This window comes from Danio rerio, chromosome 6 (assembly GCF_049306965.1).
Source record: "Danio rerio strain Tuebingen ecotype United States chromosome 6, GRCz12tu, whole genome shotgun sequence".
Taxonomy (NCBI): domain Eukaryota; kingdom Metazoa; phylum Chordata; class Actinopteri; order Cypriniformes; family Danionidae; genus Danio; species Danio rerio.
The window spans coordinates 35,218,380-35,243,284 of NC_133181.1; the positions used below are offsets into that span (position 1 = coordinate 35,218,380).

General features: G+C 36.5%; 2 protein-coding genes across 2 annotated transcripts in view; both read right to left on the reverse strand.

Annotated features, from left to right (window-relative positions):
* Positions 1-2,219: 2,219 nt before the first annotated feature.
* Positions 2,220-6,375, reverse strand: mafaa (MAF bZIP transcription factor Aa). Its single transcript, NM_001082940.2, has one exon. The coding sequence runs from the start codon at positions 5,436-5,438 to the stop codon at positions 4,491-4,493; it is 948 nt and encodes a 315-aa protein (NP_001076409.1). The 5' UTR covers positions 5,439-6,375; the 3' UTR covers positions 2,220-4,490.
* A 13,923-nt stretch (positions 6,376-20,298) lies between these two features.
* zc3h3 (zinc finger CCCH-type containing 3) overlaps positions 20,299-24,905 on the reverse strand; it is a 116,836-nt gene continuing 112,229 nt past the window's right edge. The window contains exon 12 of the mRNA XM_684588.6: positions 20,299-20,780. Coding sequence (XP_689680.3) covers positions 20,710-20,780 — 71 coding nt within the window. The 3' untranslated portion in view covers positions 20,299-20,709. The remainder of the gene's footprint in view (positions 20,781-24,905) is intronic.

Sequence of the window (24,905 nt, forward strand, 5' to 3'; positions counted from 1 at the left end):
AATGCCTGAATGAAATGACATTGGGAAAAATAACTTTTACTTGGCTGGTCAGTAAATAGACACATGTCTCAAACTGTAAAGTAGCTTTCCTGAGACTGCTGGGTACTTAAAAGGGGGATAAAATGAAATTTACAGGGGAAATGAGAGGAGAAAATAAGATTTTTTCCCTTTAGGTTAATAAACTAAAATAACAAACTTTAGTTTTCTTTAAGTAAATTATAAGGGGACATTCAGTATTGTTATAAATTGCAAGTATTTTAACCCTCTTTGTTTTCTTGGACTTGTTTTTCTTAAACTGTTGTGCTGCATTTTGTTTATTTATTATTGACAAAATGCACATGAAAAAAGCACAATCCGGATGGTGAATCAATACATTTCTATACTTCAGTGTTTCCCTATTTTTCAGTCACTAAATGAAACACATTACAACATCAACCAAGTCACCTACTTCCAAAATAACAAAATTGCTGTAAAAAGGGGAACAAATAAAAACATATAATTTACAATGAACAGAAAAGAATCAGAATAGTCTAAGTAAACTGGCATTTTGGCTAAATCACTGAGTAAAAAGATCACAATTTTAAGGATGTCCATCAATCTTAATATGCTGTTTGAAAAACTCATAAGTGGTAGAGGTATGATGAAGAGCAAGTATGCACCATTACGGCCATTGAAACATAATAAAACAGAACATATCGACACAAAACTAATGAATATGTTGCATACTTCAGAATTTAATAAGAAATGTCTTTAAAAATAAATTGACATTTTTTTTAATATATTCTTTGTCGCAGCGTGAATGAAGCTGACGACCTGTATGTGTAATAAGAAAAGTCTTTTGCAGATTGTCATGCATGCGATGTAAAAAAAAAAAAAAAAGAAAAAAAAAGAACTGATATTAATAGTATAAGGATAATGTAAAAACTGCTGCCTCTAACACAAAGGCAGTGATATGAACACCAAAGGCAAAAAAGGTTAAGTGAAACACTTACTAACTAACCATCGTCTTTAGCCTTTGATACAACAACAGGTGGACAAGCAAGAAAAACTAAAGAAACTTCAAGAAAAACTAAAGAATTGCTGTTTTAACTTTACACAAAGAACGCGAACCTGAAAACTACATGAAAAAAAGAAACTCATCGGAATTAGACTTTCGCGTTTATCATGTCATATTAAACTTGCAGTTTTATTCGGCGTATATCAGAAAACAGCTCGTTTTATATAACAGGTCTACGAATGAAGAAACATTTGATTTAATACAATTTGAAGCTATTGAAATTTAATATGATTATTGCCATTGATGTAAATACATCTGGATAACCTAAAACATTAATACGCGGTCCAAACATTTACATTAAATGCGCGTATAATGTTTGCAATTATACAAATATAATTGATCATAATTTCTCAATTTTAAGTGTCAATTTAGTGATTATTTTGGTGATCGCAACCTGCCTCAACAACAATTTTTATTTACCCTTGATTAACAGATCAACATTTAAAACCACTCAGAATTAATTTATTGCTACTGTTAAATGATAGGTTGGCGAGTAATACTATTATTGATACGAATAAATCACCCGAGCTGTTTGTTTATTAATTTATCTTTTAACTTCAACCGATTAAGTCTTTTCTCCTGAAACATTTATGTTGATAAAATTTTAATGCTATAAAAGAATGTAACTGCACAGCGCAGATGTAAACTTGTTAATTTTAACGAGAATAAAATCTCCGACATTGAAACATTGTCTTCATATAAATAAAATGAATTATATTAAATTAATTTATTATGCTTCCTAAACGTAACAATTGCAAAACCATTAAAATACTATAGTTTAAACTTATTTAGTGTGCTTTATGCGGCGTGAGGCACGGTGGTTTATAAAATATTGGGTTTCTTTATAAACCATATTTCTTAAATTTCCATTATTTTTCTTTTATGTATATTTTGTGGCGTTTAAACAAATGATATTAATTTGAGAAACGAATTAGGTTTTTGTATAAGAATTAAAACAGATAACATATTTAGCCATGAAAAGACACTTGTTGAGTCACTGTGAAACAGGTTGAAGCATTTGACAGTAGTTTTTATTAAACATTATGAAAACAAGATTCTGAACAACATTCCATTTCGAAACATTTTGCTTTGGACTTACTGACACGTAAGGACATTTATATTTTCGATAAATATATAGAAATTATAGGCTATGTACAGTTTGTTTTTTCTTTTTTTTCTTTTTGTTTATTTCTTTTTTTTTTTTACATAAGAGAGCACACAGGACAGCACATGTGGTTATGTAACCCCAAGCCGCTGTGCCAGTTTAGACCAATATACAGAGAGATCGGTTCATAACTGCATCATAATTTAACCTATGAAACAATAATGGTAACAGTGTATTTCAGGTGAGAATATCAAGCAGACACTAACCCAGGTAAAGGAGATCTTATTTTAGACATTTGGCCGATTGAATTGTTAGTGAACTAAGCATACAGCAGGTCGGAAACAATTAAAAACTGGTTTAGGACAATTAACGTGCATTAAATAATCCACTTTGGCAACGTTCCCCATATAGTCTGAACAAGATGGGCTATTGTGTAAATCCAAATGATCGAGTTCAAATGCACATGATAAGTACTTGTAGTTAAGTTTGCACAAGTCCCTTGTGGAAATATATCCGGATTTGTTGTCGTGATATCTACCCGTAGTGTATTTGAGAATTATTAGAAGCCTTTTTATTATCATCACAGCATTGCAATGCAAAACAATAGGCAACTGCTCTTTATAGTGTATGCAAGTTTTTTTAAATGTATTTTTTATTTTAGTCATAAAAAAGTTAAAACAACCATTCCTTCCTTATTATTGATGGTTGTCAGATAGCTGAAGTTAGTTTTTGTTGTTCGTCATCTCGGCCTTTAAAACAAAAAGAAAAAAAGAAAAAAAAACTGATGATCGTATTTTAAAATTCATGTCTAACCAGGTAAATACCTTGATTTATTTTGAAGTAGAAAATTCACATAATCAGAGCTTCTGTTAATTGCTTTCGAATTTGGTGCATAGAATATAGCAGCAATTAAATCCCTTGTGTTTATATGCACTTTAGATCGACTAACTATGCCCACCCTGACAGCAATTCGATTATCACAGAGGAAATGTTATATTAAATCCCAATTCTTCGAATCATAGTGCAGTAGGCTTTCTTTGAAATTGTACATATTCAGTAGGATAGAATATCTCTGTCATTTGCATGCTACTACATACAAACATTGTATTAAGACGTTTTAAATAATCAAGCAAAAAGGACTTTAAAAAGAAGGGTAAATTAACACACCAATTGACCTCTACATATGTACAAGTGGAAATAAATAACTCTGTCTCAGTTCGGTGTTTTTTTCTTAGTTCTTGCTTGAAAAACAATAGAAAAAAAACGTAAGGTCTGGTATCATGTGATTTCGCAAGTACGGATGAGTTCCTTCACATACACGGTTTGTGTCGAGCAGAAGAAACGAAAAAAAGAGTGGTTAAGGGCCATGCTTTTCATCCAAGTGCTGTATGGGGAAGAGAGAAAGGACCTGACGCGTTTGGAGTACCATACATGTCCCGCATGCAGGATTGGTGGGGTAATGCAGACTTGAGCAATGCTTGAGGGCCCTCAAAGTTCACAAGTCCCCTCAACCTCAGTTCATAACTGAGAAAAGTCAATGATGTATTGCTATCTCCCTTTCTGGCTTATGTTTTAATGCTATCATCGCTCCATCAGAAGTCCATTTCGTTCCAGTTTTTTTTCCTCATCGCCATTAAGACTAGTCAATCCGTTAAGACAAAAAAAATTAAATAAAAAAAAAAGATTAAGGAGGCGATTTTATGTCTCTGACACAAACAAGTCGGGGTTTGCTGTTAACCTATTACTAAAACAAACAAACAAAAAAAAAGACAAAATCCAAAATTGATGTGTCTGGAGGTTATGAATGATCCCATATTTTGATCGGAGGTTTTATGAAGTAAAAGGGTCCGTGCAGTATTTGTGGAATATAATCCTAACATTACACTAACCTTAAGACTTTTATGGTGCAGTAGGTACATACAAAAGAAGTGAAGATTTTTAAATATGGCGCTGTAATGTTAGGTTATACACTCTCATAAATAACGTTTATGCAGTTTCTTTTCAGCACTTAAAGTTCAACAAATAACTTCTAATCAATAACTTCAGCGGCTATAAAAGTGGGTGGCACTTTTAGGAAGAAAAGGTTTGGCTTTGACTATATGGGCTCCCCAGATTTCTATTGGTTATCTTAGTTCTTTTTAAAGATCCTGAACAAAATAAAAATATGTTCTGCATTTGCATCAGACCGCACAACTTTTATTTAAAAGAGTGTATGTTCTAAAGTGAACCTCTGAGTGTGTATAAAAACAACTCAAATTAAAATTTACACTGAAAATCATAAAAAACAAATACGTTGGTGAGGGGAAAAGTCTTTAACAAGAATCACTCTCACATGAAGAAATCCGTGGAAGTGGTTTTAACGTGATTGCCGCTGGACGGGTCCCGAGTGTTGCCGCCGCCGTTAAAGGCTCGGCTCGCGAGCTTCTCGTACTTCTCCTTGTACAGGTCCCGCTCTTTGATCAGGCGCGCCACGTCTTGCTTGAGTTGCTCCACTTGGCTTTGAAGCGTGCACTTTTCGCTCTCGAGCATGTGGCGCTGCTGCACGCGCTTGTAGCGGCACGACTGCGCGTAGCCGCGGTTCTTCAGGGTTCGCCTTTTCTGCTTGAGACGGATCACCTCTTCTTTGCTGAAGCCTCTAAGTTGCCGGTTGAGCTCTCGCACTGTCATGCTCACCAGCTGCTCGTCCGAGAAGCGGTCCTCAAGGCGCGCGTGTGCGTGGTGGCCGTGGTGATGATGGTGGTGGTGCACCGGATGGTGGTGACCGTTCGTGGCTGCAGAGAGATCTTCTCCCACATACTGCTGCCCGCGGAATCCCTCGTAGGGCTGGTGGTGATGATGATGGTGGTGGTGGTGCGCGTTACCGATGAGCGCTTCCACTGCGTCCTCGGGCGTCAGGTTGAGGGCCTCTGGACTGATGTGATGCTGATAATTGGGAATCCAGTAGAGATCTTCCATCTGCGGTTTGCCCGAGGAGCCTTGGGTGTTGTTGTTACCGTTGCCACTGTTGTTGTTATTGTTGTTGACGCCGTTTACGAGGTTCTGGCCAGGCTGCGATCCAGGGCTGGGGGCGCAGAAGCTGGGCGAGGAAGGCACCGATGAGCAGGGTGTGCTGATTGGGGTGGAGGACAGTGAGCCCGGGGGAAGACGGTGGCAATAGCGGTCAGCCTCCGGGGGCTCTTTCTTGATCTCAAACTTCATGAGGTCGAAGTCGTTGACATACTCAATAGCCAGAGGGCTGTTGGGCAATTCTGCGCTCATGGCGAGATCGGTGGCCATGTCAGTCCATGCGACGACACCTACCCTAACAGCCAAAGCGTCACGCGTGTTTCACTGGGATTATGATGAAGACGACTAGTTAAGATGACAGGCCAGGGTCTAATACATTGGCACGAGCTTCTATTTATAGAAAAACATATGCCCATGCATTTAAATGTACTTATACACCTGCCACTTTGCCTCGTGTTGACAACTTATCCCAGGTCAAATTCACGCGTTAATATCACTGGCCAGGGTGGCAGAAACTTGAGACTCGTGAATTCAAAACCACCAACCTTACTCGTCCTCACTTCGCTGTGGTAAAGCACACGTGTGGTTGCAGAGAAATCGTCCTTAGAGCAACGAGACTTCAAATATCCTTCTTCACCTCTGCGGTTTAGTTCCTTCTAACTGCTGGCAACTTTAATCGTCCATGAACTTTCTTCACATGTCGAGAAAAGTCCGACACACAACGCGCGTGCATCAAGTTCAGAACACGTCAGACTTTACCTCAAAGTCCAAAGGAATGATGCTTTTGGCACAACCGGCAGCAGAAGTGGACCGCAACAATATGTGTGTGTGTCTGACAAATCTCCGTAAGATCCTCTGGTGGGACGTGCCTCCAACACAGCCCGGCGAACAATGCGCAATTCTGGCTCAGTTTACTTCTCTCCGTGGACAGATTTAAAGTTATAGACTGCTGTCACAGTTTACGGCTTGAACTTATTTTTGCACTGTTGTCCACCGCTGACACGCAGTATCACTGGAGCACTGAAAGGGGCAATGTACCACTTTATACACATGGCCCATCTGAGCGTCCCACCCAGACAACGGGACGGACCAATAGGAGAAAGCCCAGCAGTAGGCATGCATATTCTGAGAGCAACGCCTCTCTGTGGCAGCTGAGGCGAGCGCGCAGCAGCTGACAGCGCGCTGAAACAGGTGTTCCTCCCGCCCCCTAGCGACGTGGAAGGTGAACGCGAGGAAAGGGAATAGCCCAGCTTGTCTTACTTAGAAAATGTTTATCTAGAAAAGAGCAAACACTTCTTAAACGTTATATGTAACTCTGTGCTCGGTAAAAACAGATGAATACAGCTCATTGTACAATGTAATAAATAATAGTGGTGATCTATATTTTGTATAATAGCCTATGCATTTTATAATATACTAGGTGTTCTAAAAGAATACCTGCAGGACATTTTAGGTTCCCAATGAAAAGTTATTATAAGATCCTTTTATATTTTTAGATATTTTTTTTCGTATGTTGGGCATGATGTTAAAGGTTCTTCATGTAGCCATCAATGCCAATAAAGAACATTTTTACTTTCAGAGTGGAACCTTTTCCATTACACACCCTTCATAGTAGGGAAATGGTATTTTAAACAAAAAGGTCAAGAGAAAACTTACTTTTAAGAACTGCTCACTGAAATACTTGCTATATAAAATCGACTATTCATTCGTCAAATGCTTTACTTGCTCAAAATGTACTGAAAAATATATATTTTTTGGACTGCATGCATGGATTATCAAATTTTGGTTCCCATAGAACATTTCAATGAACAGTTCTTTAAAGAAAAGTTTTAAATGAGATGATAAATTTAAATGGTGAAACTATAGTTTAAACATATGCTTTAACTTTTCACAAAAAAGCCAAAGTATTAAAAATGAAGTTCATTTAGTGTGGGGAACATTTTAATAACAATCTAACCTTATATGGAATGGAAAGGTCCCACAGATGTTCTTCATGAAACAACAATAAAACACTTTTATTTTTAAGAGTAAAAAACTTAGTATCCACAGATCCTTTTCATTTTCACAAAATGCTCTTTAAAGTGGAGGGAAAGGTTTTTAAAACCTCTTATGGAGTTATAAAATACGTTTGGAATTTTGCCAGCAACTACACGTGCTCCTCTTTTCTTCTTTGCAAAATACATTAATATAAGTATAATTTAACAATAACGCAGCATCACATTCCATTTCACAACAAATGTTCATTAACATTTAAATATTGATTCAATTATTTTTTATCAAAACGTCCTATCGTTGGAAATTCAGGAGTTATGACATGACGATAATTGTTTGGGGTGAAAAGAAATCTCTAGTGTGATTGGACAGACCGTTTAAAGTTTAATTGATTAGATAATTATCTATTAAACTGCATATTTCCTCGATGCGCCGTGACAGTCATTCAGTGTATTGATCTGATAGGATAACACACACGCAACTTTCCTCCCCGCTTATGACCTATAGGCGGTGATGAACTCAATAACGCGTGATCCAGCAATAAAATCAATCCACATTTCCGCCGGATAGGGAAAAATGCGCAATTTGTGCGGGTGAGTTAATTATGATCCGCCTCGCCAGTGCCAGCCACGCTCCGGATTTCTTTCGCAATTAACCTCTAATTGCATCTCGACTCATCTGCGCGGATCGACAAATAATTAAGCCCCACGCAGCGCGCGCCTTCATCACCATAGCATATGTCTTAATCAGAGGAGCCGGTCGCGCGCTGAAAGAAGTACCAGAAGATGAGGGTCAGTCTAACACGAGCTCCTTATCGCAGAGTAAGGAATATAGATCACTAGCGCATTGTTAAAATAAGAGAGAAAGAGACCTATTCAGCAATCCTTCATTAAATAACCATCACCTAATGCATAAAACTGACCAGTTTAAACCAACAATCTTTCAGATAAAGGTGCTAGAAAGAACCAAAAAAGGTTTTCAAGGTGATCTCATCAGTGAAAAGTTGTTAAAAGGATCGTTTTTTCTTAGTTAGAAGAACATTTTCATAATTTAAAGAACAAATTGTCCACTCTAAAGAACATTTTTTTGTACAAAAAGGTTTTTGTAACATTAAATGAAAATTTCACCAAAAAAAAAAAAAAAATGCACTCTTCATTTACTCACCTAGAGTGTGGTGAGTTTCTTTCTTAAACACACAAAAGGAGATATTTTGAATAATGCTGAAAGGTGGTGCCCTTTGACATCTATAGTAGGCAAAAAGTACTATTGAATTCAATTGCTCTTGGGTTTCAACATTCTTCAAAATAAGAATAAGCTCAAACAGGTTTGGAACAAGTGGAGGGTGAGTAAATGAAGACAGAATTTGGATATTTTTTTTACTGTATTACCCCTTTAAAGGTTACTGATGTAACAATCACTGCCACTTAGCATGATTTCAAAGTGCTTATATCAATATCAGAATAAAATCTGCTGCATAAATAACTTCTCACTATACGACTGAGGCCTTTTCTAACTTTACGTAACATGCTAAGACTTCCTTTCCAGGTGCCAATGAGTGAAATACAGACACGCTTGAGGCTCAAATCTGCCAACGGAGGGGAAAAAAGAAAAGGAGCCTAAGAGGACGGGACAAATCATATCAAGGTATTTGAAGTTGAAGGTGCGCTAAGTCATTATGGGGGTTTTATCAAATAAGCACGAGTGGACCTCAAAGTCCAAGCTAAGCAGTCCGCTTTGAAAATGCCACATTTAAGAAGATCTGCCATCGTCCATTCAGTGAGCGGAGGTGGGTGGGTGTGGATGTGGCCGAGGGCTTGAGACATAAATTTTTGAAGTCAGGGCTTTCATTGTGCCTTTGCATATTGGGAGTTAGCTGCTGGTGCAGTTCTACCGATTTAAGCAAAATGGACATCAGCATGGCCAAGGAGAAAAAAAGGAGTTTGATAGTGTAAAAGAGAGAAGGGGGGGTTTGGATTGGACAACTATGAATATGAGTGAAACGGATTTGTCCGGTTAACCCGTCTTTAGCCAAAATACAGCAGTTGAGAGGTGTGAGGTGGAGTAGGGGGTTATCAGAAGAAGGTTTGGAAAGCAGGTTTTTGTGGGTCTCAAAATCTCACAAAATTCCCATTCAAATACTCAGCAATAATCGCTTGGCTATATTCAAACTAACAAGTATACAAACTTCTATGAAGTTCTCAGCAGAAAAGTGAGCCATAAAGAGCCAGCTGACAAAAAGCAGCACAACAGTTTTAGAAACCGTATTAATCAGCAACTTTAACTTAATTGTAACGATGCCTTAGATTGTAGTTTAGGGTGATTATCATGTAACTATACAGATGTATAATCTAATTCACAGCAAAATTTGTAATTAATTTGTGGATTTATGCAGAATGATTTTGAGAGTGTAGGATCTGAAAACCTTAGAATGTTAATTTAAGTTTAACAATCAAAATCAGACACATTTAGAACCCTTTTTTTTGTGAACAAAGCTAAAATACAGAATATATATATAATGTTATGACATATATGTATACCAGCTTTCTATATATGTATGTATATATATATATATATATATATATATATATATATATATATATATATATATATATATATATATATATATATATATATAAATAACACAAATAAAAAAGAAAGTAGTAATTTCTAAATTTACATAGACTTGTATTTAATCTTGGTTTTTGCAACATATTTCAAAAAAGTTGGAACAGTAATGCATTTACCACTTTGTAATGTTGCTATTCCTTTTCACACACTCAAAAGACGTTTAGGGACTGAAGTCATCAAGTGATGAAGTGTTTCAGGTGTGATTTTGTTCTATTCTTCCTGCAAATAAATCTTAAGATGGGCAACAGTACGGGGTCTTCTTTGTCACATTTCGCACTTCAAAATGTGCCACACATTCTCTATTGGAGACAGGTCGGGACTGCAGGCAGGAAAGTCAAATACCTTTATCCTCTTCATTGTGATGTGCGCAGAAAGTGGTTTTGCACTGTCTTGTTGAAATATGCAGGAGTGTTCTTGTAAAAGAAGGCAGCATATTGCGCTCCAAAATGTTCATGTACTTTTCAGCATTAATGGTGCCATCACAGAAGCGCAAGTTACATTTGCCAAAGGCATTGACACAACCCCATAGCGTGACAGACCCTGGCTTGATCTTTCTTTTTTTTTTTGGTCCGGAGCACAGAGCGTTCATTTCTCCATAAAATACCTGAAATACTGATTCATCTGACCCCAGTCCATGTTTCCACATTGTGGTGGTCCATACCAGATGCCTCCGAGCCCAGAAAAGTCAATGGTGCTTCTGGACACTGTTTACATAACAGTTAACATAATTTGTGGATTTAACTATGTATTGTGGCACTTGACAAAGGTTTTCCGAAGTAGTGCTGAGCCCATGTGGTGATATCACTTCTAGATGAATGACGATTATCGATGCAGTGCTGCCTGAGAGATCGGAGATCATTGTAGTTCAGCTTAGGCTTGCACCCTTGTCTTTATGCACTGAAATACGTTCAGATTCCTTAAAAATATTTATATCTTTCATTGAGGAACATTGCTTTTAAACATATCAATAATTTTCGGACATTTGTTTGCAAACTGGTAATACGCTGCCCATCTTTGCTCTGAAAAGACAAGAGCTTTTTTTTTGGATGCTCCTTTTGTACCAAATCATAATTACAATCACCTGTTGATATCACCTTTTTTAAATCACATCATTATTTAACCAAATATACCTGATTACTAGCCCTAAATTGCTCCTGTATCAATTTCTTTTGGAATGTGTTGCAGGTCTGAATGACAGGAAATGATGTATATTTCATCAATTACATCAATGAAATTAAGGTGATCAGACAAAACATGAGATATTCTGTGTTCATGTTGTCTATAATGAGATATAAGTAAAGTAAATGTGAAAATCCATACTTTCTATTTTTTTATTTATTTGCATTTTCCATACTGTCCCAACCTTTTCTGATTTGGGGTTGTACTAAAAATAATAATGGATTGGGACCACTTGAGTACTCAACCACGTGAGTAAATGTTATTTTATTGTATCATCTATGAATTAAAAATAAAATAATTAAATAGTTGTTTTAAAATACATTTGTATATATTAAATTCAATTTAATGCATTTCTCCAACTCTCCAATTTTTTTGTTTGTTTTTGATTTAACCAAAGAAATTAATGAAATTGGGAGCAATAGAAGAAGAAGAGGTAAAAGGCAAACAGAAATAAAGCAAGCAGAAATATGGCAGAAAGAGAGCAGCTTGAAAAAAGGCCAGAGGACTGTTACACTAATGACTAACTACTTGCAGTGAAAGTATGATCTTTATTGATGGGCTGGAGTCTTTGCTGAGCTGTAACAAGTTTGTCTTTTTTATGTCCAGGCGATCTATTGAGGTAGAGAAAAATTACACTTGACCTTTCATTCTTTCCTTTTTCTCATTCAAGTGAGATTGTCCCCGGAAAAAAATGTGAATGTGTTTTCCTCCTTTCTCTCGCTCTCCTCCTCCGTTCTCTTTCACATGCGCTTTTACTAAAAATTGAAATATTGATCTTAATTAGAGTTTGCCGAGCTCAGCAGCTCGCGTTGAGCTTTGAGACAAGCGGCAGCAGACATCTGTCTAAGGCACTTACATCCTCGCCGTCACAGCGAACGAATGAACGAGAGGGAAAGGGAGGGAGAGAAGAGAAAGACTGATTGCTCCACAAATTTCTCTTTTTCTTCACATGCAGATAACAGAAGCTGGTGAGTGACCATACAGAGAATCATGAATACGGATATAAGCATCACACCTCTATTTTTTTATTTCAAATGCTCTCATGTAGCTAAACTTATTAAAAGCAAAGTATTGTTTGTCAACTGTGGTTAATAAAACTTCTTTAAAGTTCTTAAAAAGTTAATGATAAATTGTTAAGGGTTTACTGTAGCCATGTGTATTTTTTCTTTTTAATTATTATTATGGTGCATATATTTACAAGATAAATTATTTGGAGTTGTCAGGCAGTTTGAAAAAAAAATGGAGCAGGAACAACTTGCCAAAATATTTCACAAAAACAACGGTGATACACTAAAGTAAAAGTTAAATTATGAATAAAAAAACAAATTGCTAAAAAAAGTACCCCCCCAAAAACCAAAAAACAAACAAACTAATACATAAAATAAAAAGCAAAACCTGTTAAAACTGATTTTATGTAAACAATTCTGAAGTAGAAAGGCATCAAATGTAATAATATATATATATATATATATATATATATATATATATATATATATATATATATATATATATATATATATAGATCAAAATATGTAAACTATTTCTTAACACTTGATTGTTTCAATCAAACCTAAATTTGAAGGCAATATCTTCGTAGAATAATGTTTTACAAAACAATTAAAGTCAAACCATCAAAAAAAAAAAAAATAGATAAATAAAAAATCTGTAATCAATATAATACAAATACAATAATTGTAGCAGGGAAAAATGTATACAGCCAAAATTTCTTAAGGTCGAAGGTTTGTTCTCCTGTCATCTTGATCAGCTCTTCTTCAATTTCAATGACTAAATCCTTAGCCTTTATTTAACTTTTATGCCAAGGGTCTTCAAGCGATTTTCAATCAGGTGTGTATCAGGACTTTTGGCTGCCATTTCGTTATTTCAATGTTTTTTAGCTTCAGGAAACTGCTTTACTTGTTCAGCTGTGTGATGGGACTCATTGTCCTGCTTTAAATGACTGGATGATGAATGCAGTGAAAGAACTATATGTCACCAGAGTACAGCTTCTGATAAATATTTGCATTAATTCTGCCATGTTTAAAAGGGCTAAACTTCTGCAGAAAACATGATCAAACCATGAATCTTCCTCCACCTTTGTCTAACTTATTTACGCCCTTTGGGTTCAGTTTTTTCCCAGTTTGGTAATGAACATGAAGATGACTGTTTGCCATTTAACCAAAATCAATGAAACCTACTTTAATGCAGCACTATGTTTGCTTTTAGACCTTAAAATAATGTCTCCAAAAATATATCAGAAGCACAACAGCTAGATTAATTCTGCTGCAGCGGCTGAAAGAAATTATTTAATATGGAACCAACAGCAACATTTGATGATAATTGCAGAACTTGGTTTAACAGGATATTTTAGCAGATCAGTGGACATGGTTTCCAGACTAAATTTCAGCGTTCACTGGTTCTGTCAGGTCAGGCAACAAAGGCACATGTATTGCAACTGTATAACCCATCTCCTTCTTTCAGCCGCTATGACTTATGGGACTTCTAGAGCCAGTTCGGTGCTCAAGTCTGCATCGATGCCTCCTTAATATCAATCCAGGAACTTTCACGTGTCCTCCATTCCTGTGGACTTTAGTATTGAAACTGAATATTGGTGGTTGATGATGATGTTACATGAGAACAAAAGGACACAAGGTCGCTAAAGAATGCATATTGAGAAACATTCCTGATGCTTCAGGCTGAGCCAGGTCTCTCCCATGGGTTGTTCTTCATGTCAGTCAATTGGTGGAATTTGGTTCCTTGCCACTGTCGCCTCTGGCTGCTTGGTTGGGTCTGGTGAATAAGCTTTTCAGTGAATCAATCTTCAACAGTGACATATGTATTAAACTAAACTGAATAAAACTGAACTTAAATAAAAACAATGGCATTTATACAAAAATGAAATAAATCCGTTTTTATTGAACCAGAACTACACTATTCTACACTACTCTCCTGCCTGCCTGACTTGCTGTAATGTTAACGTTTCACAATCGGAAATCTTTTTATGGATTATTATTCCCTTTATTTTATCTACTGTATGTTAAGCTGCTTTGGCACAATCTATTGTAAAAAAAAGTACTACAGAATCTATTGAATAGAACCAGTAATGGCCCGCTTCCACTGAGTGATACGGTATGGTTCAGTATGCTTTTACGGCCGTTTTCATCGTCAAAAGGTATCAAAAAACGAATCATACCGTACCACTTTTTGGGTACCCTTTCGAAAGGTTGCCAAAAGGCAGAGCAAGACGCGCAGCTGAATGCTATTGGTGTACAGAGATATGTCACTAGCTCGTGCACAAGCCAGAAAAATTAAAACAAAAAGAGCTGATGATAATAATGTACTTGTGATCATTGAAGTGCCTCTAACATCAGATCATTTCAGAAGTGGACAAACGCCAGGGTGACACATGAAAAAACAAAGGAGAATCCGGAAAAAACTAAGGAGCAAGTGATTTTAGCAACCTAAACCATGAACAATCTGCCATGCAGAACTATTATCATAACCCTTTGGACTAATATGAACTCAGAATGATGGAATTACCTACAAACAAGAGGCTACATGCAGGGCCGTGCACAGCCAGGGGGTGGCCCGATGACTAGACCCACTGCCCCTCTGCCCTCATTGGCTGAGGTGCCCTACTCAGCAGGTGCGGTGGTGCCCCTCTTAGTAGGCGCAGAGACCCCCCCCCCCCCCCCCGCTCTTCAGTTTATGATCGCGCACCTCCCCCCCATCCCACCGCCCCCTGCTCTTCAGTTTGTTCAGTTTGTGATAGAGCTTTACTTTGACATTTCCTCGATCGACAATGACGTTAACTGAAACTTTCCATCGTATACCATGCCCACCATTGGTACCCTTTTGGCTGTGGAAATGCAAGCCTGATAAAGGTGACCTGTACCAACCTGTTCCACTCAGTGGAATAAGGCCATTACAGTGATGTATCTCAAAGTGTCCTCTGTGTTTGATCTGTGTTCTGTACTTCAGAATATATGTAGGTAATGAAATATGCATGGAACATGCTCTTTTAATCAGGGTATTTTCCGTCCATTCCATATCCGAAAAAAAAAAAAAATAGTACAACTATGGAAACGGCCGTTTATCGTTTTTTCTTTTGCTAAAAAAAAAAATTATAAAAAATGGAAAAACGTGATTTTGGCTCAGGGTGTGAAAACATATAAACAGCTTTAAAATTCATTATACACATGTATGCAGTGCTGAAATGCCCTTTTCCCTCTGATTGGCCAACCAAATCTGAGCTTTTGACGTCATCCTCAAAATAATATATACATACTAAAATAGGAGGAAATAAAATAAAAACAAATGGTACCCTTTGTTATAACCCCAGGGCCCAACGTGTTCTTATTCTGGTTCTGCTAACAACTATTAAAAAAACTATACAATATTAATTATTATTAGCCTATTATTATTATTATTATTATTATAGGCCTACAGTAGTTTTGAAACAATCATGCAAACCAGGCACTGCTCGGAAATGGTTATCTTTGCTCAGCATTAGGTGCACAGCAGCAAGAAGTTTGGCAGCGCACTATAGGCATATATTATTATTATTATTATTTTTAATTTATTCATTCATTTTCTTTTCGGCTTAGTCCCTTTATATTATTATTATTATTGCTCTTATTATTATATAGGCCTTACTCGGAAGCAATCATGGAAACCAGGATCTGCTCAGAAATGGCTATCTTTGCTCAGCATAAGGTTCACAGCAGCAAAACGTTTGGCAGATCCTACATTTCAGCAACGCCTACATGTGTGTATTCATTCATTCATTCTCTTTTCAGCTTAGTCCCTTTATTAAGCTGGGGTTGCCACAGCGGAATGAGCCGACAACTCATCCAGCAGAAATGTTTACGCAAAGGATTCCCTTCCAGCTGCGACCCATCACTGGGAAACACCCATACACTCTCATTCACACACATACACTATGGACAATTTTAGCGTACCCAATTCACCTGTACCGCATGTCTTTGGACTTGTGGAGGAAACCAGAGCATCCGGAGGAAAGCCAGGCGAGCACGGGGAGAACATGCAAACTCCACACAGAAATGCCAACTGACCCAGCCAAGGCTCGAACCAGTGACCTTCTTGCTGTGAGGCGACAGCACTACCTACTGCGCCACCGCATCACCCCTCTACATGTATATAAGAAATTTTAAAGCCGTTTATCCGTTTTCGTACCCTGAACCAAAAAATAAATAAATATTGTGCCAAAATCCTTTTTTTTTGTTTTGTTTTTGTGAGCAAAAGAAAAACCAAAAACAGTCATTTCCTTAGTTTTCCTTTTTTTGTTTGGAAATGGATTTGGAATGGACAGATTTCTTTAACTCTTGTTAGAATAACTTAAAATTTGAGTAGTAGTGAGCATGAAATTTAGGAAAATTGTTGGTTTTATAACTTAGATCTACAAGACACAACTAACAATATAATAAACTTGTGTGTATATATATATATATATATATATATATATATATATATATATATATATATATATATATATATAAGAAAAAAAACATTTGAAATTCAAAAAAGACAAATAAACAGAGGTTAGATGATGTATGACAACTTTAGTTGATTTTTACCACACCCCTATCGACATGCATTCTCTAGAAGTATTTCTCCCTGCATGAACGATTAAACAAACGAGAAAGCCAGACAGAGAAGTCAAATGAGGGAGCGTTTGCCTTCTCTCCATCCCTCTATGTCACAGAAAACGTGGTTCGCATCATGGGCACAACCTTTATCTCGTTAACACGGCGAGCGGCAGGCCTGTCAGTGCCAGCGAGTGTGTCGTGTTCCGCAGCGAGACCCTCGACACGGTGTATTAATGCCCCCTGTCGCTGCTGCTGCCGCCGGTTAACCAGGTTTCCCGTTGCGAGCGGCAGTCGTTTGTCACAGAGCACGGAGCACAAGGCCCTGCTTCACCGGAGCATTAATAGTCTGAATATCAGCACAGCGAGGGGCGTTCAGGGGATTACAGCTCCCATCATCCTCACTGTGCTTCTGTTTAACACTCAACATTTTAATTACATTACCCCAAGGACGACGAGTGAAAGAGGCAGGAAAACGGATCCTCAATCAAACGCGCATTTACGGAGAAGACAGGGAGAAGAAAAGGAAAATGACATTGTCAGAAATTAGTTGTGATGGATTTGGTTAGACAGCAGTTAGAGAGGAAAAAGTGAGAGGTGAAGAGAAATGAGCTTGGAAGACTGTGAGGGAGGTGTTATGTGTTTTTTTCCTTTTCCGATAGATTCCTTAAGACTCAATTACTGTGACAGACATAGTCCTGTGAGCGATGGTGTTCACATTCGTCTGGATCTCAGATATGTGTAGACGAATGGTGATAGTTTTTATGTTAAAAGATGGCATTCGGGAAAACAACTTTGGAGGAAAATGCTTTGTGGTTTTATTTGGGTTTAATATTTAGAACAGAAGCGTTATGGTATTCTGTTTACACTTCAAATTGCATTATGAAATCTTGCCAGCAGTACGGTAGCTCAGTGGTTAGCACAGCAGAAAGGTCACTGATCCGAGTTCCGGCTGGACAAGGTGGCTCCATGATATAGGTAAAATGGATAAATTAAACTGGCTGTAGTGTATGACTGTGAGTGAATGAATGTATGAGTGTTTCCCGGCACTGGGGGTTCACAAGTTTCACCTAGTGTTTCTAAAAAGATCTTCGACCACACTACACAGCTGAAAACGCACATCACGTGACTAACCACACACTCTGGCAGCTTTTGCACACGTCTGAGCTCCAGGCAGTCAGCGGGTGCTTTGAGCACACCTCCACAGATGAGAGCAGCGCTCGTTTGACAGTTCATCAAGGATCTACTGCTGGATCTCATCTCAATATAGTTGTTAAACATGGTATTTAATTCATCTTGTCTCTATTTATGACTCTTCAGTCTTTTGAATCTATTACTTGTTCTCAGGTAACGTTGTATTAGCTGAGCGCAAAGATAGTTTATGTAACCATGTATACTGATTCTACACATTTGACAGATTGCTTCCCTTCATGTCCTATATTGTATAAACGTTATACATGTACGTTATACTTTTTAAATGGCCATTATTGATTACTTAAACTGATATTCAGCAAAAGAGACAGGTGTGCTTCGTATTTTTCAAAGAAAATGAAAGGAGGCAGTTATATTGTAGGCTAAGTTTTGATATAAAGATGCATACAGTGAAAAACCCTGTCAAATAAATATGTAGTTACAGGACACCTTAACATTTTGGTGTCTGCTAAGCTGTTAATATCAAAATAATATAGGCAGTCCCTTATATCATGTTTTCATTTTATTGTTCCTTTACTTATTCCCGGCCTCTTCTACCTTGCAGTGAAGAGGCTGAACAAAGTTTCCGCCACCTTTTGCTGTCTGCAGCCACTTTTCTGGTGCAGTTTGGGTCTACTCTCTTTTGGAATGCTGGGTTGAGTCCATCCATTTCATTCAAGGCCTGTCTATTGAATGTCTTCCTTGAGTTCTTTCCTCTAGCAACTGCTTTTGAACCCTGTGGTTTTTCATCCTGACAACATGACCGAACAACCTCATCTTATGCCTATCAATTATTTCTGTCAGAGGTTCGATTGTAGGTTTATCTTGATGGTCTGGTCTTGTATCTCTACAAGTTTTGGCAGCGACTCGTCTAAGGTACTACATCTCCATCACCTGCAATCTGTTGTTCCTGCTGCTAGTAAGTGCCCAAGACTCACACCAAAAGATAAGAGTAGGCACATAGGTGGAAAAATTGGCGCATGAACCTAGTACAGCTGATGATTTTGGCATATGCTGATGATGGCGAACTCAGAGGAGGGGTTGCAACACATCTTGTACTGCAGAAACGAGGACTGAACATTAACCCAGCCAAAACCGAGACTATAGTCATAAGCAAAAAACATGTCCAACACTCAACAAAGCTGGACAACATTGTCTTGAAGCAAGTGGTATAGTTCAAATATCTTGGAACACTGTTAAGTGAGGATGGGAAGCCCGATGAGGATCTCAACGCAAGGGTCACTGCAACTGGCAGATTATATCACGCTTTAAACAGAGTCTTTCTAGGAAAGAGAAATCTCCACTAGAACAAAGCTAGCTATTTATAACTCCCCCATTTTTATTGTTTAAATAGTGAAACAACGTAGCCAGGGTGATGTGAATGACGTTATAAAGTACTGTAGCAACACTGTTGCCTTTGATGATTTACCCTGGAGTCTGTTTTCCATATCAAACTTGCAAAGTCTCAACTTAAAAGATAAGACAAGACTGAACTTTGTTCACTTAATTTTGAGAAAAACCCCAATCAGCCTCCATTTTCAGATGTCTCCATTTTCCCCCATCTACACTAATATGCAGCAGCAGCATTTTAATACCAAAACAGCCTCTTTAACATTTTCAAACTGCGCTGTTTTCGTGTGGACGAAAGGCGTAACTTGCAAAACTTCTGCGCTTTAAAACAAATGAGTGTAAAGGGGGCCTAAGTGTACTCTCCTAGTGCTGGGTTGGGGCTGGAAGGGAATAAAGACATATGGCACAGTAATTAGTGGTTCATTCCAATGTGGTGTGACCCCTGATAAATCAGGGACTAATTTGAAGGAAAGTGAGGGAGTGATTGAGTGAGACCTTTGGTACTACAAAGTGATTTTCATTGACATTTTGGTTGTTTAAAACATTATATTGACTGGGTTGGTAAATTGTTGTGCCAAAATCTCCTTTTGTGCAAAAACTAATTTTATTTCAAACCGTATCATGTCTTTTAATATATATTATTTCAAACTACTAAAATGGCAATAAAAGTCAATTTGTTAAACTGCAGAGTAAAATTTTCAGCATCAAAATTTGAGTATCAATGTCCCAAAATGCACTTCAACTATGTAAATTAATAGAAAGCAACTGTGATTCATGAGATACGGGAAACTGTTATTTTTTTTTTTTTTTTACATTGCATTAAAGCATGCAGTTCACTCAATGGCCACCGGTCGCTAATAAGAAGTCTATAAATAACCTTTTACTGGTCCTTACTCGCAAACCGTCACAGAAATTAATTTTTCCATTGTCGGTATAGTGATGTAGGAAACACTGTTCACACAGAGGTCACCTTAAAACCAAGGTGTTTTTGCTTGTTAAGCAAAAAATTGTTTGATTAACATAAACATTATCTGCATGCTAAACTTATTCATCCTTGGACAAATCTCATGCATTGATTTCTACTGAAGTAAATTTCACCAGTCTAAACCACTTGACCTCACTGCTGCCTTTTACATATTTACACACATGTACACAAACACACTGCCAAATGAAGAGATATACTACTGTTCAGATCACAGACCAATTTTATTGAGTAGCTTTGCATTGTTTGAAAATACATCTGACAAGCTTACATTCCACATGATAAAATAATTTATTTGCATAACAAACTACTACATTTTTGAAAATCCCTGAGAAATACTTTACATTTTGAAACTAATTCCAAGAACTCAGAGTGTAAACTTCTGCATTTTGTTTTTGCAGCTCAGAAATTGATTTCGAGGTATTTTAAACAATCTGTATTATCAATTCTTAGAATTTGCATCTCAGAACTTTGAATCTAAATGTGTCTTGAGACCAAAAAGTTTATGAAAGTGTAATTTAAAGACGCCTGTAAACTATCTGTGAAGCAGGGTCATTTCTAAAATAAGAATGAAGAAATATTTTTCATTGTTAATTACGGATTAAAACACCCACCATCAGCCCTCCTTTGGCGAGGGGTCTGTCTGTGTTGTAGAGAGAAATCGTGGCTTGATATGTAGTGTCTTTCCTGTAACAGAGAGAAGAAAGGAGAGGAAAAATTCCACATACAAAAATGTAAAACAATAACACTTTGCAGCACAAAAAGAAAAAATATTTTATCTAAAGTTTCATGAAATTACGGTGCTTTTTAAAATTATATTTATATATATATATACATATATATATATATATATATATATATATATATATATATATATATATATATATATATATATATATATATATAAAAATTATATATATATAAATAAATATATATATATATATATATATATATATATATATATATATATATATATATATATATATATATATATATATATATATATATATATATATATTTTTTTTTTTTTTTTTTTTAATTAATTGGGACATCCTTTTGGTAACATAGCCAATACACAAGCAAAGAAAGACAGATTAAACTTTCATTTGGAAAAACAAAACCGACAGACATGAAATAAATAGCATCTGCTATATAATGACAGGAGTAGCTATTGCTCTGTTAGTCCTGATAGAGGAGTGACACAGGAGTGTGTGATTGTCTCTGAGTGACTGATAGCACAGAGATGGAGAGACAAAGAGAAGGCACAGGCAGTGATGCATAGAGGCTGAGCTAATTTATGCAAAGCAGAGGGAAGTTTGTCTGGACGGCCACATTCTTTAAAGTGAGAGTTACACTGTCATTAGTAACAATTAACCACTCATGCTGTAAGTCTGTGTGCTTGGTAAACTCACTAGATTTGGGACTTGAGACTTTGTTCTTATTCAAAAGCAATTCCAGGGATAAAATTAATGAACTAACAACTTCAACTAAAACAAATACATATTTTCTGTATGATTTCATCACGTCCACCACAAGTAACGGTACTGGAACATGTTTTTACTGCATCTCTGCCTGTTATTTGTTAAGCCAGAAGGAACCAGAACTAATTCCTCGAAGGTTTGTTCTACATTTCTGCCAATTGACCCTTTGTAAAGCCCCACTTCACTTTTTTATGCATGACAAGTTTTCAGTATTAGCCATGGCACTCCCCTATCAATCTGTGCACTCCCCAGAAAAATAGTGAACATATCTGGAAAAGGACCTACTGATTTCAGACAGAAGCATGCATAAAGGTCTGCAATATACATGAGGGATAAACTTAGGATGTGAGCGTAACTCAAAATAAACAAATGCAAAATAAAGATTGAATACAAGTGTATGATGGGAAGTTTGGATCACTTGGTCTTAATTAAAATCTTACACATTGAGTCCCTGGCATAATTCACTACTGCTGTCCCTGTGAACTAGACAAACCTACATTGCAGCCATGAATATATAAGAGGCAGCCAAGATTTACTCATTGTTTACCAGGGTCTCAAGTTAGCTCCACTCATCTCACCTGTCATCTTTTGAGTCCTCAAGTAATTCACTGCCTTTGTCCTCACGCCACATCTCCATAAATTAAAATGTTACGTGGGCTCTTCCGGTTTAATAATGGAAAATATTAGTACATCAGTCTTAAGTCCTCACATTTTCAGTCATCCATTGAGCAATTAATAGCACTATAGGCCAAATATTAAACTCGAAGGGTCAATTGTTGGAGTTTTGGTTATTTGCTTTTTGAATTGCTTACTTGGGACCATTGGAGCTGCCATTTAAGAACTATCTTAGCATTCTACACTGCAAAAAATGCTTCTCTTACTTAATTTTTTTGTCTAGTTTTGAGTCCAAATATCTCACAGTTCTTAAATCAAGAAGAATTTTCTAGACAAGCAAAACATATTGCCTTGTTTTCAGCAGTAATATGCCAAAATTAAGTGAATTTTTCTTAAAACAAGATAAATAATCTGCCAATGGGGTAAGCAAAACAATCTTGTTTTTCCTTTTGACATAAGATTATTTTGCTTACCCCATTGGCAGATTATTTTGCTTGTTTTAGGTAAAAACTTACTTAATTTTGGCACATTATTGCTGAAAACAAGACAATATGTTTTGCTTGTCTAGATAATTCTTCTTGATTTAAGAACTGTAAGATATTTGGACTAGAAACGAGACAAAAAATCTAAGTAAGAGAAGCATTTTTTGCAGTGTACTGTGTAATGCTACCTGCTTGAAATATAGATATATCACACAATGATGCTATTTTTTCATTCTTGTGAATAAACACACAATGTACACTGTATAAAGTGTTCTAGAAATAAAAGTCACTTGACTTTTAGAGCAAAGTGGCAAATATATATATATATATATATATATATTTATTTTTTTCTTTTTTGTGTTGGCCACTCTTTGTATAATCCTGAGTTACTTTTTGTTTGGCCATCTGTTTGTTTCTATTGAGTCTCTTGTTTTCGTTATTGCAGACTAGTTCAGTAAAAAGAAAGAAAAAAAGAAATGCCTGCATGTGTAGCCTTTTTCCTTATCGCAAACACAACAGTAATCTAGTAGTGATTTTGGCTATTTTTGGATAATTATTGTGATCTCCTGATTGCAACAGAGAAATACTGGGAGATATCTCTGTAAACTGATGGCATTTCATGTCAGCAAAATCACCTGTTTTGTTATCACTTTAGACATTACACTAGAGAATTATTCAAATACTAGCTCTAAAGTGACGTTGACGAAGTAGCAATGGTTTATGCTGTTCTGATGTCAACTGCAAATATAAATGAATGGCGAAGAAAAGTAGTTCTTCAAACAAAAGGAATTTTAGAAGCAATGATTTTCTTTTATATGCACTGTTATGTAGTTGAATTGTTGTATAAACACAACATCACACTCGTTACATTATGATGTAGCTGTATATTGTCACTGGTGGGACACTTATGCACTCAGCCTGCAACCTCGTGCCAATGCACGCCTCCCACCAATGCCGATATATAGCCCTGTCGCACTGCTACTCATGTGATTTTGCTCACATATATATATATATATATATATATATATATATATATATATATATACATATACATATACATATATATATATATATATATATATATATATATATATATATATATATATATATATATATACATATATATATATATATATATATATATATATAAATATATATTTATTTTTTTAAATCAGAGAATAATAAATTAAATTGTATCCATCATCATCATCTTTTTAATTTTCAGAAATATCTAAAATGATTAACATGCTATTTAGTAATCTGAATCCCTCATTGCAATCAAAACCATCCCAGAATTTTCTAAACGTATGATTTTGAGAGCAGTACTTGTTTAGCCTGTGTTTAGCAGATGATGATTTCAGGTAACAGGATGAGAAAGTGACATGTGAAAAGCCATGGTGGTCTGGTGGGCACCTGTGCTATTCTGAGACGCAGGGATTGCCATCAATGATCCCAAAGGGGAACTGATCTGAAACTTGGCATGGGAGAAATAGGAAGTTGGCAGACGCATGTGTGTAAATGTATAACAAGCCCAAATCATATAAATATGCAGACATGACACAGAAATAAACCTGACAACACTCACAAAAGCTAGATGGAAAGTGAATACGCTCAGACACATTTTAAACTTATCAAAAATAATAATCAAAAATTCATCAGTAAACCGGAGGTACAGTCCACATTTATAAATGTTTACATATAGAGAAGAGAATGAGTGAATGGCACGCTTCAGAACGGCATGTCCTTGTGACTGTGAAAAGACACTGTTAGGGTGTAAGGTCAGAGGTTAATCACAGGGGTTTCACTTCTGCTGTGACTAATTTAAGAAAGGAAGTTATGAAGCATGAGAGAGAAGACAAGCTTAAAAGAAATGACAGGCATTCTAAAAAAGTTCAAAGAAGTTTCTCAGAATGTTTGAGAAAAGTTGCTCATTTCTTGCAGGAGGAATGTAATGTATTTGACATTGCGTGTATATCAGGTTTGTTTTCTTGAGTGTGTGTAGAGAAACACAGTGTTCTATAAGGAGTGGCTGAAGTGTGTGTGTTTGGATATAGGGGCCCCTCTCCACTAATCCTCCATCAGTCAGAATGACATACCAGCTTCAGCTGTGCCTGTCCTTAACAACAAACCTAAATATTAGTAACCGCTCAGTAAGTATTATATACCTCAAGTTACAAACTCTTAAATAATATCAACCTCCTCGTTATTATTAACCCCATCCCTGCGTATTAAAT

Bases quoted from the DNA above. Each gene is read 5' to 3' on its own strand.
- mafaa (NM_001082940.2), bottom strand. From the start codon at position 5,438: ATGGCCACCGATCTCGCCATGAGCGCAGAATTGCCCAACAGCCCTCTG.